This window comes from Orycteropus afer, unplaced genomic scaffold, assembly GCF_000298275.1.
Source record: "Orycteropus afer afer isolate SDZICR_OR568_19922 unplaced genomic scaffold, OryAfe1.0 scaffold00492, whole genome shotgun sequence".
NCBI lineage: Eukaryota > Metazoa > Chordata > Mammalia > Tubulidentata > Orycteropodidae > Orycteropus > Orycteropus afer.
Window position 1 is genome coordinate 1,679,974 of NW_006922079.1, and position 13,756 is coordinate 1,693,729.

Genomic DNA, 13,756 nt, shown 5'->3' on the forward strand with positions numbered 1-13,756 from the left:
ATCGTTGACAGACCGCAGCTCTGTATGTCTCCTTTTTTGGTATTTTCACGCAAATTCTTTTGCTAGTTGGGGTTTAGTTCACTTCTATACCCTTCCCTTCAAGGCTCAAGGGTCCAGGATTATCTTCTGTGTCTGTGTTAATTGGTTTCCCTTTTCTTTGTTGGAGAGGGTCTGTGCAGTCTTTCTGCCTAGTCTGCCATCTTTAATTCCAAATTTTTAAGGAATTGCCATACTGCTTTCCACGGTGGATGTACTACTTTACGGTCCCATCACCACTGTATGAGTGTGGTAGTTATTTTTGTGTGCCAACTTGGCTCAGCCTGGTTGAATGGCTGGGCAGCTGGTGGTAGTTATTCCACATGATGAGACTGGCAATCAAGTCCATGGTGGAATCTACTACAAGCATCTGAGTAGCTGCCTTTGGTATGTGGTCTGCTTCCTGTTTATAAGGAGAAGCCTTGGGAATGGTCTCTAGCCTATGGTATGCTTGGACCCTACATGTAGCTTTGTTGTTGCTTAGCAGCCTGCTATGCTCTGCCGACCTTGGAAGTTATAATGGACTTAAGTTAATGGCCTGCCGTGTGGTTTGTTAACATCAGGACTGTGCCTTTTTACTTACCAAACTTGGGGCTTCTCAGCCTCAGCAGCCAGCAGCTGTCTGAGTGAAGAAACATCTCTAGCTCCAGTGGGCCAGGACCAGGAGGCAGAGTTGGACCCCAAGGTTGAGGGGCTTTCACCAAGCCCCTAGAGCCTGGTACTTTGAATCTGGACTTAACATCTCCAAATTGTAAGAATAAACTCCTGTTTGTTAAGGCCATCCCATTTGTGGTATATTCTTGTCAGAGGGGCACTAGGTAACCAGAACAATGACAGTCCCAATCTCTCCACATCCACGCCAGCATTTGTTATTTTCTGTCTTGTTGAACTTTGCTACTAGTGCTGGAGGAAGATGGTATCTCATTACTGTTTTGATTTGCATCTCTCTTAATAATAGCTAATGATCATGAGCATTTTTTGATGTTTGTTGGCTGCCTGAATATCCTCTTTGGTGAAGTGCCTATTCATGTCTTCTGCCCATTTTTTTAATTGGATTGTCTTTTTGTTATTGGGGTGTTGGAGTTTTCTATAAATTCTAGAGATAAGTCCCTTGTCAGATATGTCATTGCCAAATATATTCTCCCAATCTGTAGGTTCTCTTTTGACCCTTTTGGAGAAGTCTTTGGAAACACATGAAAATTTGATGTTTAGGAGGTCCCAATAATCTGGTTTCTCTTCTGCTGTTTGTGCATTTTGGGTTATGTTTGATAGTCTATTTATAAGGGTCTCTAGCCACTCCTCGGAAGGAAGATGGGGCAATCTACTTCCTAAGTGATACTGCCTCGGAAACCCAAGGAGGGAGTGCTATGAGTTGGGTCCGACTCGACGGCACTTAACAACAACAACAACAACAACAACAACAACAACAACAAACTTGCCCCTAGTTTTTCCTTGAGGAACTTTATAGGTTTAGGTTTCACATTTAAGTCTTTGATCCATTTGAAGTTCGTTTTTGTGTATGGTGTGAGATACAGATTTTGTTTCATTTTTCTGCAAATGGATATCCAGTTTTGCCAGTACCATTTATTAAACAAAGAGTCTCTTCCCCATTTAATGGATTTTGGCCCTTTGTCAAAGATCAGCTGACCGTAGGTCGATGAATCTATTTCTGGGTTCTCAATTCTATTCCATTGCTCTATGTGTCTGTCATTGTACCAATATCAGGCAGTTTTGACTACTGTGGTTGTATAGCAGGTTTTGAGATGTGGCAGTGTGAGACCTCCTACTTTGTTTTTTAATAGTGCTTTGCTTATGTGAGGTCTCTTTCCTTTCCATATAAAGTTAGTCACAGATTTTTCCATATCCTTAAAAAGTGGTGATGGGATCTCGATTGGGATTGTATTGAATGTGTAGATTGCTTTGGGTAGAACTGACATTTTCACAATGTTCAGTCTTCCTATCCACGAGCATGGGATGTTCTTCCATTTATGTAGATCTCATGTTTTCTTGAAATACTTGTCTATGGTTTTTATAGAGGTCTGTAGTGTCCCTGGTAAGGTTTATTGCCAAGTGTTTTATTTTTTTTTTTTTTGGTAGCTATCGTACACGGTATTGAGTTCCTTATTTCTTTTTCAGCAATCTCTTTGCTGGTGTAGAGGAATCCAACTGATTTTTGGATGCTGATCTTACACCCTGCCACAATGCTAAGTCTCTCAATTAGTTCCAGTAGATTTTTGACTGAGTCTCTTGGGTTTTCTAGGTTTGGATCATATCATCAGCAAACAAGGATAGTCTGACTTCTTCCTTTCCAATATGGATGCCTTTGATTTCCCTTTCATGCATCATGGCCCTGGCTGGGACTTCCAGTACAAGGTTGAATAGAAGTGGTGATAGAGGGCATCCTTTTCTGGCTCATTCTCAAGAGGAATGGTTTCAGTCTCTCTCCACTGAGTATACTGTTGGCTGTTGGTTTGGCATAGATGCCCTTTATTATGTTGAGGAATGTCCCTTCTATTCCTATTTTGCTGAGAGTTTTGATCAGGAATGGATGTTGGATTTTATCAAATGCATTTTATGCATCAATTGATATGATCATGTGATTCTTCTCCTTTGTTTTATTTATGTGGTGAATGACATTGATTGTTTTTCTAATGTTGACCCATCCTTGCATACCTGTTATGAACCCCACTTGGTCATAATGAATGATTTTCTTCATATGTTGTTGGCATGGATTTTGTTGAAGATTTCTGCATCTATATTCATGAGGGATATTGGTCTGTAGCTTTCCCTTTGAGTGATGTCTTTGTCTGGTTTTGGTATCAAGGTTATGCTTGCTACATCAAAAGAGCTCAGGAGGATTCCATCCTTTACTATGTTGTGGAACAGTTTGAGCAGGAATGGTGTCAGTTCTTCTCCGAATATTTGGTAGATTTCCCGTGAAACCATCTAGGCCAGCACTCTTTTTAGTTGGTAATTTTTTGATGACCTGTTCAATTTCTTCTTTTGCTATGGATCTGTTCAACTTTCCACATCAGTCTGTGTTAGTTTAAGTAAGTGGTGTGTTTCTAGAAATCTGTTCATTTCTTCCAGATTTTCAAATTTTTGGGGGTACAGTTCTTCATAGTATCCTGATAGTATTCTTTTTATTTAAGTTGGTTCTGTTGTGATGTCACCCATTTCGTTTCTTATTCATGTTATTTGTATTCTCTCCCTGTTTTCCTTGGTTAAATTAGCCAGTGGTTTGTCAATGTTATTCATCTTTCCAAAAAACCAACTTCTGGTCTTGTTGATTCTTTCTATTGCCCTTCTATTTTGTTTCATTGATTTCTGCTCAAAACTTTATTATTTCCTTTCTTTTGATGACTGTAGGCTTTTCTTGCTGTTCTTTTTCTAACTGTTGGAGATGTTGATTTAAAGTGTTGATTTTGGCTCTTTCTTTTTGGATGTGTGCATTGATTGGTATAAATTGGCCTCTGATCACTGCTTTTGCTGTGTCCCAAAGATTTTGGTATGCTGTGTTTTCATTCTCATTTGATTCAAGGAATTTTTGAATTTCAATTTTTATTTCTTCTCTAACCCAATCTTTCTCGAGGAGAGTGTTGTTCCCCCTCCATGTGTTTTACTCTTTTTACATTGACCTTCCTATTGCTGATTTCTAATTTGACAGCATTATGATCTGAGAAGATGCTTTGCAGTATTTCAATGTTTTCAAATTTATTAAGGCTTGCATTATGGCCTAACATGTGGTCTACCATGGAAAATGTTCCATGTGTACTGGAAAAGAATGTATATTGTGCTGTTGTTGTGTGAAGTGCTCTGTAGATGTCTATAAGGTCAAGTTGGTGGGTTGTACTGTTTAGCTCTTCTGCATCTCTGTTGAGTTTCTTTCCAGTTGTTCTATGTTTCATTGAAAGGGATGTATTAAAATCTCCCACTATGACTGTGGAGTCATCTATTTGCCTTTTCAATTCTTTTAAAGTCTGATTTATATAATTTGGGGCTCTTTAATTGAGTCAAAAGATACTTATTATGGTTATATCTTTACGTTCAATTGATCCTTTAATCATTATATAATGCCCTTTCTTGTCTTGTATGGTGATTTTTGTCTTAAAGTCAATTTGATCAGAAATTAACATTGCCACTCCTGCTCTCTTACTGTTGCCATTTCCTTGATATATCTTTTTCCAACCTTTGATTTTTTAGTCTATTTTTGTCTTTGTATCTAAGAAGTGTCTCTTGTAGACAGCATATAGATGGGTTTTGTTTCCTTATCCAATCTGAAATTCTCTGTCTTGAGTGGTGCATTTAATCCATTAACATTCAGTGTAATTACTGACAAGTACGCATGTGTTGCTGTCATTTTGTTATGTGTTTTTTCATGGTGTCCCTGTTTTTTTTTTTCCCATATTATTTTCTGTGCTGAGTTCATTATGTTTAAGAATCGTGTTATCGGTTTTCCGGAAGACGGAGGGGAAGGCCAATGAGTTATCATTCAAAGCTGAGGTTTGAGTTGGTCATGATGGCAAATGAAGAAATTAATGAAGACTATCCAGCAGAAATTCATGAGTATTTATCGGCATTCGAGAACTCCATTGGTGCTGTGGATGACATGCTGAAGACCATGATGTCTATTTCTAGAAATGAGTTGTTGCAGAAGCTGGATCCACTTGAACAAGCAAAAGTAGATTTAGTTTCTATGTACACATTAAATTCAATGTTTTGGGTTTATTTGGCTACTCAGGGAGTTAGCCCTAAGAACACCCAGTAAAGCAGGAATTGGAAAGAATTAGAGTGTTCATGAACAGAGTCAAGGAAATAACAGACAAGAAAAAGGCTGGCAAACTGGACAAAGGTGCAGTTTCAAGATTTATAAAAAATGCTCTCTGGGAACTCAAAAGTAAAAATGCACCCAAAGTTGCCAATAAAGGAAAAAGTAAAAACTAACTTTTTGGTTTTGATGTACACATATTCAAAATGTTTACCTTTTTTATTGTTTTCCACAAAATAGATGGACATTTTGACATTGCAAGATTTAAATGTATTCCTTATTGAATTAATATATAAAAGTTATACTTGAAATTTGTAATGGTAAATACTTTTTTTTTCCAGAAAGATTAAGTTATCTTTATTGATTTTCCTATAAAGAGCTATGAGGTTTTAACATTGTGGTATATATTATTCTTCACCATGGTTTGACAAGACTCTTATTTCCATTTATGGGTGGGTCTTTCAAGTACCATTTTGTCAACAACTGTGAAATTTAAATTAAATGTTCTTTGTAAACATTTGTACTGTTTTTAATGTACCTTATGAAATATGCTATCTGAAGACTGTTTTTATTACAAGCAGTCCTTGAATTATAAATGAGTTCTGTTCCTAAGTCTGTCATTAAGTCAAATTTGTACTTAAGTGCAGTAGTTAAATATGATTCCTGTCTAACGTCAGTTAATCAAATATTTCTCTTGTATATGGTATATGGTGTATCTTTCTATACGTAAAAAACATAAAGAGACTCTTCCAGATACATTGAAACATCTTTAACATAACAAAACAGTAATAATAATGCTTTGATGTACCTGCAAAGTAGTGCCTGTAAAAACAGAACCATTGTCGATATCTTGAATTTTTTACATGATAAGCTTTAGTGGGGTTGGTTTGTAACTACAAGCTGTATATAAGTCGGATGTTTGTAACCCAAGAACTGTTTGTAATACGTTTGTTTCATGGTTTAATATTATGAAAGAATGAAATGACTTAAATGTCCAGTTTTTCTTATGTAGTTACTTTATCATGTTTTCATGATTTTAGGAATTACTTACTTTTCAAAAAAATATCCAAGTATGAAATTAAAACTTTTCAGATTATATTTTAATTCTTGGCATTTTGCCTTTATGTCTTATTTAAAATAAAATATGTTTCCATTAACTTTCAAAAAAAAAAAAAGCATCGTGTTATCATTTCTTTTCTTGCTGTTGCTATAGTATTTGCTGAATATTTGTGCTTGTCCTCTTTTATTTTGATGTGAAGGTTTCTCATTTTTCTTTGAGGTTACCCTATGATTTATAATTTTCTCCCTGAGTTTATAACAGTACATTCAATCTTGCAACTCTCTTGACTTCCTCACCACTTACAAATTTTGTAACTACACATTATTTTCCCTTTTTGGTTTGTAGTTGTTTGTCCTCACTTGGCAATTGATGTCTCTGACTCCCCTCTTCAATCTTGTAAGTTTATTTTACTTTGGACATGCCCATAGCTGTGGTTTCTGGGTTATGTCATCTTATGTATTAACGGTCAGTTGTTATTTGCTATTTTTGGTTCTCTGTTCAAAGGACTCCCTTTAGCATCTCTTGTAAGATTGGTCTGGTTTTAATAAATTCCCTTAGTTTCTGCTTATCTGGAAATTTCCTAATTTCATCATCATATTTGAGGGACAATTTTGCCGGGTATATAATTCTTGGTTGAAAATTGTTCTCTTTCAGGGTCTTATATATACCATCCCATTGCCTCCTCGCTTGCATGGTTTCTGCTGAGAAATCAGAACTTATTCTTACTGGTTGTCCTTTGTAGGTAACTTTTTGTTTTTTCTGTACTGCTTTCAGGATTCTGTCTTTGTCCTAGGTTTTGATGAGTGTGATGATGATATGTCTTGGTGATTTTCTTTTGGGGTCTATCCTGTTTGGGGTTCATTGTACTTCCTGAGTGGATATATTCTCATCTTTCATCATACCATGGAAGTTTTCCTCCAAAAAATGTTGGAAAATTTTCTCAGTGGTTTTATTTTTCTCTTCCTGTTCTGCAATTCCAATGACATGAAGGTATTCTTTTTGATGGTATCCTACATGAACCTTAGGCTTTCTTCATTTTGTTTTGATCTTTTTTCTGATTGATCCCTTTCCAAAGAAGCATTCAGGTTATTTGTCTTCAATCTCATTAATTCTGTCTTCCATTGCATCAATTCTATTCCTTTCGCCTTTCAATGTGTTCATCTATTTCTGACAATTTTGTATTAATCTGCTGGATTTCTATCTGCAGATTTTGAATCATTTCTAATTTTTCATTTATTTTGTCATTTTGTCCTTGTATTTTCTTCCAAAATCCTTCTAGGGGTTTTTGTTTGTTTTCCTTGGTCTGCCTCTCAATCCTTTGAAGATATCTAAATACAATTCTTTTGAATTCCTTATCAGGGAGTTGTAATGCTGCTTCTTCCTCAGGGATGTGTTCTGGATCTGTATCCTGCTCCCTTGTTTCTACCACTTTATCTTGCTTCTTTGTGTGGACTGTGATGGTCTGTTGCCTCTGAAACATCGTGGCATTGTTGTATTTAGGTCTCTGTTAACTGTTCATGAAGAGCAGCCAAGTGCGAGTCAGATTCTTGGTAGTTGTTTATCGTTGGCCCTTTGGTTGAGAAGAAGTGTTGGCTCTCTGTAAATGAAGCTGCAGGACGTGTGCCTGGGAACTGTTGCTGTCTTCCACTCAGTTATACAAAAATAAGAACTGAATAACCATCCAAAATGTAAAAGTACATGGATACAAAATACACCATGTAAACACAAAAGAACAGTAACCCAAAAAAAAAGGGGGAAAAAAGAAGAAGAAAAAAAGAACACTGTAAAATCTGGGAATAGGGCAATAGAGAAGGAGATGAAGAAAAACATGGGAAAAACGCAAAAAGAAAAACAAGGAATAGGGTTAATCATGAGAAAGAAAGAAAAAATTGCAACCAAGAACAGAGGAAAGGAGAAAATGCTGAAAACTAGAACCGGGGAGGGGACGAATAAAGAATAATTGTAAAAAGGACAAAAGTAATAATAGTAGTTTTAAAACAGACAAAAATAAACAAACTAAAAAACACAAAACAGAAAAAAAAAAAAATCAGGGGAGGGCAGTGCAGGGCACCAAGGTTCCATCGTAGCATACAGACTGGGATGGAGATCCTGACAGCCCAGAAGATGGGTAGGAGTGGGGGATGGCTGCACCTCCATTCACCAAGAGGGTGTGTGGTAAAAGAGTAACAAGGGGAATGTTACACCTTTTCAGTTGTCTGGGCCTGGAATGTCCTTGGGGTTCTTGGTTAAGTGGAGGTTGTTCTTCAGTTCCTGGAATCTGGGAGAATGCTGTTGCTTTAAATATCCAAAATGGTCATGCCGCTCGTAAACATTCAAATTGGCTGCACCCTCCAGACAGACAAAGGTCACAGCTCAGCCTGCTATCCTCTTTGCTGCTTCCCCTTTTATTCCCCAGCCACCAGAGCAGACCTCTGTGCAGTCCCTGGCTAGCAAGGCTGTTTAGGTTAATTCTTAGGTTCTACCACCACTTGGCTGTCTGTGCCGTCAGGATCACTGGCGGACCGCAGCTCTGTATGTCTCCTTTTTCAGTGTTTTCATGCAAATTCTTCTGCTAGTTGGAGTTTAGTCCACTTCTATATCCTTCCCTTCAAGGCTCAGGGGTCCAGGATTATCTTCTGTATCTGTTTTGTTAGTTGGTTTAGCTTTTCTTTATTGAAGCGGGTCTGTGCAGTCTTTCTGCCTATTTTGCCATCTTACCGGAACACCCTTGTTAATATTTTGTTTTGAGACACTGACTGAAGTCCCTACAATGTAACAGCACGCTACCCACTTCTACCCTGTACTTACTGTTTCCATTCATCCTTCTTTCCTATCCCTTCCTGCCCTCTAAGCTGTATCCCTGGGCAAAAGCTGCCCTTTTGAGCTCATAAAGGTTGATTGTTTTAAGGGATGAATAATTCCCTGGTGTTATTGTTCACCTTGAAGGCCCATTATTGTCTGGTTGAAAAAGATGAGTCATAGGGGTAACTGCAGGCTAAACTATGTCTAAGGGGCACAGTCTCAGGGGTTTCACCACCTTTATCAGACTAGTAATCCTGGTCTTTTTTTATGACTTTGAGTTTTCTTGTACATTATTCTCCCACTCTATCCAGGACCTTTTATTGTGATCCCTTTCAGAGTGGTTGGCCATGGTAGCTGGGCGTCATCTAATTTTTCCATCCCAGGGTTGTGGAGGCTGAGGTCTGCATGGTCCATTACTCCCTCTGGACTGTTTCCATGTATCTTTGATTTACTTGACTCTTCTTTGCTTTAGATGGGGAGAGACCAATGGTTGCACTTTAGATGGCTGCTCGCAAGCTTTTAAGACCTCAGTAACTGGTCATCAAAGTAAGATGTGTTGTTGTTGTCAGGTGCCATTGAGTTGTCTCCGACTTATCATGACCTATGTACAGCGGAATGAAACAATGCCCAGTCTTGTGCCAGCTTCATGATCCTTGCTACACCTGAGCCCAGCGTTGCTGCCACTGTGTCAATCCACCTTGTTGAGGGCCTTCCCCTTTTTTGCTAACCCTCCACTTTACCAAGCATGGTATCTTTCTCCAGAGAATGATCCCTTCTGACTACATGGCCAAGCAGGTGAGATGAAGTCTGGACATTCCAGCTTCCAAGGAGCATTCTGGCTGCACTTCTTCTAGGACAGATTTGTTAGTTCATTTAGCAGTCCATGGTACTTTCAGTATTATTCAACAAAGTCAGATGTAGAACACTGTATTTGTGGACTGTGTTAAGTCAACTGACCTTGATGTCCCCTGAGACCATACTTCTGAAACTCCAGACTCAGCAACTCATTCCCTTGAGGTGTTTGATTATGACTAAAAATTTTTCATAATTTTGTCCACTGTATACACTACTATATTTATGGATATATTTGTAGCACATATAAAAACATCCTTTACAATCAATATACATATATATAATCGTGGGTGTAGTCCCTTTCGCCCTCTAACACCTGTTCAGTTTTAGTGTCTGTCTATGTATTTACTCATAGATTATTGTTATTACTATTATTGTAGGATTGTGCATGTAGTAGTATTTACCTTTGTTACAATTAACTTCGTTCTTCCCAGTCTCCTTCTTTGCCTCGATCATTCTGTGTTGACCTTCCCCTTATTTTATGTTGCCTTTCTTTTCACCCAAGTTAACAAGCATCTAATCTCTAGTTAGCAATTAACTCTCCCTTCCCCTCTCATTCTCCATAACCTGCAAATGTTTCTTTGTGTGTAAACCTTTTCTTTTCTTATAATAGTGATCTCATACAATATTTGTCTTTTTGTGATTGACTAGTTTCACTCAGCCTAATGTCCTCCAGGTTCATCCATGCTACCAGGTATTTTGCAGATTCATCATTATTCTTTAATGTTCATCTACTGATGGGCACTTAGGTTGTTTCCATGTTTTTGCTATTACAACTAGTGCTGTGATGAACATGGTTGTGTATATATCTATTCATGTCACAGCTCTTATTTCTGTAGGATATATACCTAGCAGTGGGACTGCTATATCACAAGGTATTTCTATTTCCAACTTTTTAAGGAAGCACCATATGGTTTTCTACAGTGGTTGCCCCATTACAGATCTACCAGCAGTGCATGAAGCTTCCAATCTCTCTACACTCTCACCAGAATTTGTTGTTTTCTGAACTTTGTTATTAATGCTGCAGTCAGATGATATCTCATTGTTGTTTTCATTTGCATCTCTAAGGATCTGTGGTGGCAGAATGGTTAATCCATCTGGCTGCCAACTAAAAGGTCAGTGGTCCACCAGGTACTCTGCATGAGAAAAGATGAGGCAGTCTGCTTTAGTAAAGATTTACATACAGCCTTGAAACCCTATGGGGCAGTTCTACTCTGCCCAAATGATTGCTATGAGTCAGAACTGACTCGATGGTACTGCGCTTTTTTTTTTTTTTTTTTAATGTCTAATAATTGTAAGCATTTATTCAAGCATTTGCTGGCTACCTGAATATCTTCTTTGCTGAACTGTTAATGTCCTCTGCCCATGTTTTAAATTGTTTTTTCATCTTTTTGTTGTTGAAGTATTGAAGTTTAGAGATAAGTCCCTTGTCCAATATGTCACTGCCAAAATTTTTCCTCCAGACTGTAGGTTCTCTTTTTATTCTTCTAGTGAAATCTTTTGACAGTGACGTCAATGGGGAAGGAACAGTCTTTTCAACAAATAGAGCTGAAAAAAGTGGGATATTCACATGCAGACTGACATTGGATCCTTACCTTACAACATATACACATATACAAAAATCAACTAAAAATGGATCAGTAACATTTAGACATAGAACTCTGGTAGCGTAGTGCCTAAGGCATCTGACTACTAACCAGAAGGCTGGTGGTTCAAACCCACAAGCCACTCCTTGGAAGGAAGGCTGGGCAATCTACTTCCATAGTGATAATGCCTCAGAAACCCAAGGAGGGGTCACTATGAGTCAGGTTTAACTCAATGGCACATAACAACAACGATGACATTTAGATATAAGAATTAAAATAATAAAACTCTTAAAAGAAAATGCAGGGTTCTATCTTCATGACTTTGCCTTAGGAAATGGATTTTTACATTTATGACACCAAAAGCCTAAAAAACAAAGGAAACACTAAACTGGATTTCACATAAATAAGTAATAACAATAAAAAAAAAAAAAAAAAAAAACTTTTGCACATCAAAGGACATTATCAAGAAAGTGAAAAGATAACCCACCTAATGGGAGAAAATATTTGCCAATCATATATTTGATAAATATATGGAATCTTTGACATGATACCAAAAGCACAAGTACCAAATAAAGAAATAGAAAAAATAAAAAAAAAAAAAAAAAAAAACTTTTGCACATCAAAGGGCATTATTAAGAAAGTGAAAAGACAGGATGGGAGAAAATATTTGCAAATCATCTCTCTCATGACAGTCTAGTATCCAGAATACTCAAGAACTCTCAAGGTCAACAACAAAAAAACTCAATCAAAAAATGGGTAAAGTATTCAAGTACACATTTCTCTAAAGAAGATAAACCAATGGCCAATTACCACATGAAAACATGCTCAACATCAATAGTCACTGTGTGTTATAGAGTCAGACCTGACGCACAGCGACCCCTCCTTGGGTTTCCAACCCCTCCTTGGGTTTCCCAGGCGGTTATCACTACGGAAGTAGATTGCCCAACCTTCCTTCCGAGGAGTGGCTAGTGGGTTTGAATCCCCAGCCTTCTGGTTAGCAGTCAGTGCCTTAGGCACTATGCTACCAGAACCCCTAATAGTCATTGAGGAAATATAAATCAATATTACAATGAGATACCATTTCACCTACTAGGATGGCTATAGTAAAAATAATAAGTATTGGCAAGAATATGGAAAAACTGTAACCTTTATACATTGCTAGTAGAAATGTAAACTTGTGTAGTTTGTCAGCTTCTGAATACTGTATTAGAGTTATTATATTATTATATAATCCAATAATTACACAATTAGGTATATCCAAAAGAATGGAAAACAAATACCAAATACTTGTACCTAAATGTTTAGCAGGACTATTTATATAACCTAAATGTCCATCAGGAGCTCTGGTAGCATTGTGTCTAAGGCACTTGACCGTTAACCAGAAGGTTGACAGTTAAAACCCACCAGCCATTCCTCGGAAGGAAGGTTGGGCAATCTACTTCCGTAGTAATAATGCCTTGGCAACCCAAGAAGGGGTCACTATGAGTCAGGTCTGACTCGATGGCACATAACAACAACAACAACAACAAATGTCCATCAACAGATGAATGAATGAATAAAATAAAAATAAAATAAAAATTCATGGTATAAGTGTACAATAGAGTTTCATTCACCCATAAAAAGGAATGAAGTACTGATTCTGCACGCTACAGGGTTAATGAAACTTGAAAACACTATGCTAAGTGAAAGAAGGTAGACACAAAAGGTCACACATTGTATAATTCCACTTATATGAAATATAAGTGGACATATATAAGTCCACACTGGTAAGTCCATAGAGACAGAAAACAGATTGGTGATTGCCAGGGGGTAGGGAAAAGAAGCATTGGGAAGTAACTGCATAAGGGGTACAGGGTCACCTTTGGGGTGATGAAAAGGTTTTGGAACTAGATATATTTGAGGGTGGCACACCACTGCCAATGTATTAAATGTCACTGAATTGCACACTTTAAAATGATCAATTTTACACTTTTTCACTTCAATTAAAAAGCAAATTTTTATGATCAGAGTTTACTGCTTTAACTGCTAAAAAGCTGAGTTTCACGAAACAGATATTGTATGATTTCATTTGTATGCAATTATACAAAAAATAAAATTAATGTATAGTAACATAAAGTAGATCAATGATTTCCTGGGGCCAGGGATGGGGGGACTGACTACAAAGTAGCATGAGGAAATTTTTAAAAATTTATTTAAAAAATTTTTTTAAAGTGTATGTTGTTGTTGTTGTTGAGAAAATACATAGCAAAACATACCAATTCCAATTTCTACATGTACCGTTTAATCACATTGATTATATTCTTCGAGTAGTATACCCATTTGTTTTCTGAGTTGTTCTGTGAGCATAAATTCACTGTTCCCTAAGGTTCCTACATAATTTTGTGAGTTGCTGTTGTCAATCTGATCCCACTGATAGTTCTTAAAATTTGAAGGTTCCTATACAATCTTGTGAGTTGCTGTTATCAATCTGATCCCATTGATAGTTCTTAAAAACAGCATAATGCCAAGCTGAGGGTGGAACAATGTTTTGTGTAGTATGTTATGCCAATTGAGTTTGATGACCCCTGCGACTATGGTCCCAAGCCCACAGGTTCAACTACTCGGTCTCTCTGGGTAGCGGGCTGTGACCAAGCAGTGACCACAACCTTGCCC

At 37.4% G+C, this 13,756-nt stretch overlaps 2 protein-coding genes across 2 annotated transcripts in view; one reads left to right on the top strand and one right to left on the bottom strand.

Annotated features, from left to right (window-relative positions):
* SPTLC1 (serine palmitoyltransferase long chain base subunit 1) overlaps positions 1-13,756 on the bottom strand; it is a 167,779-nt gene that overhangs the window by 40,961 nt on the left and 113,062 nt on the right. The gene's annotated exons all lie outside the window — the stretch shown is intronic.
* LOC103209352 (nuclear nucleic acid-binding protein C1D-like) lies at positions 4,556-4,980 on the top strand. The gene is given in 2 exon segments (XM_042782863.1): positions 4,556-4,787; positions 4,790-4,980. Coding segments are annotated over 2 exon segments (423 nt in total).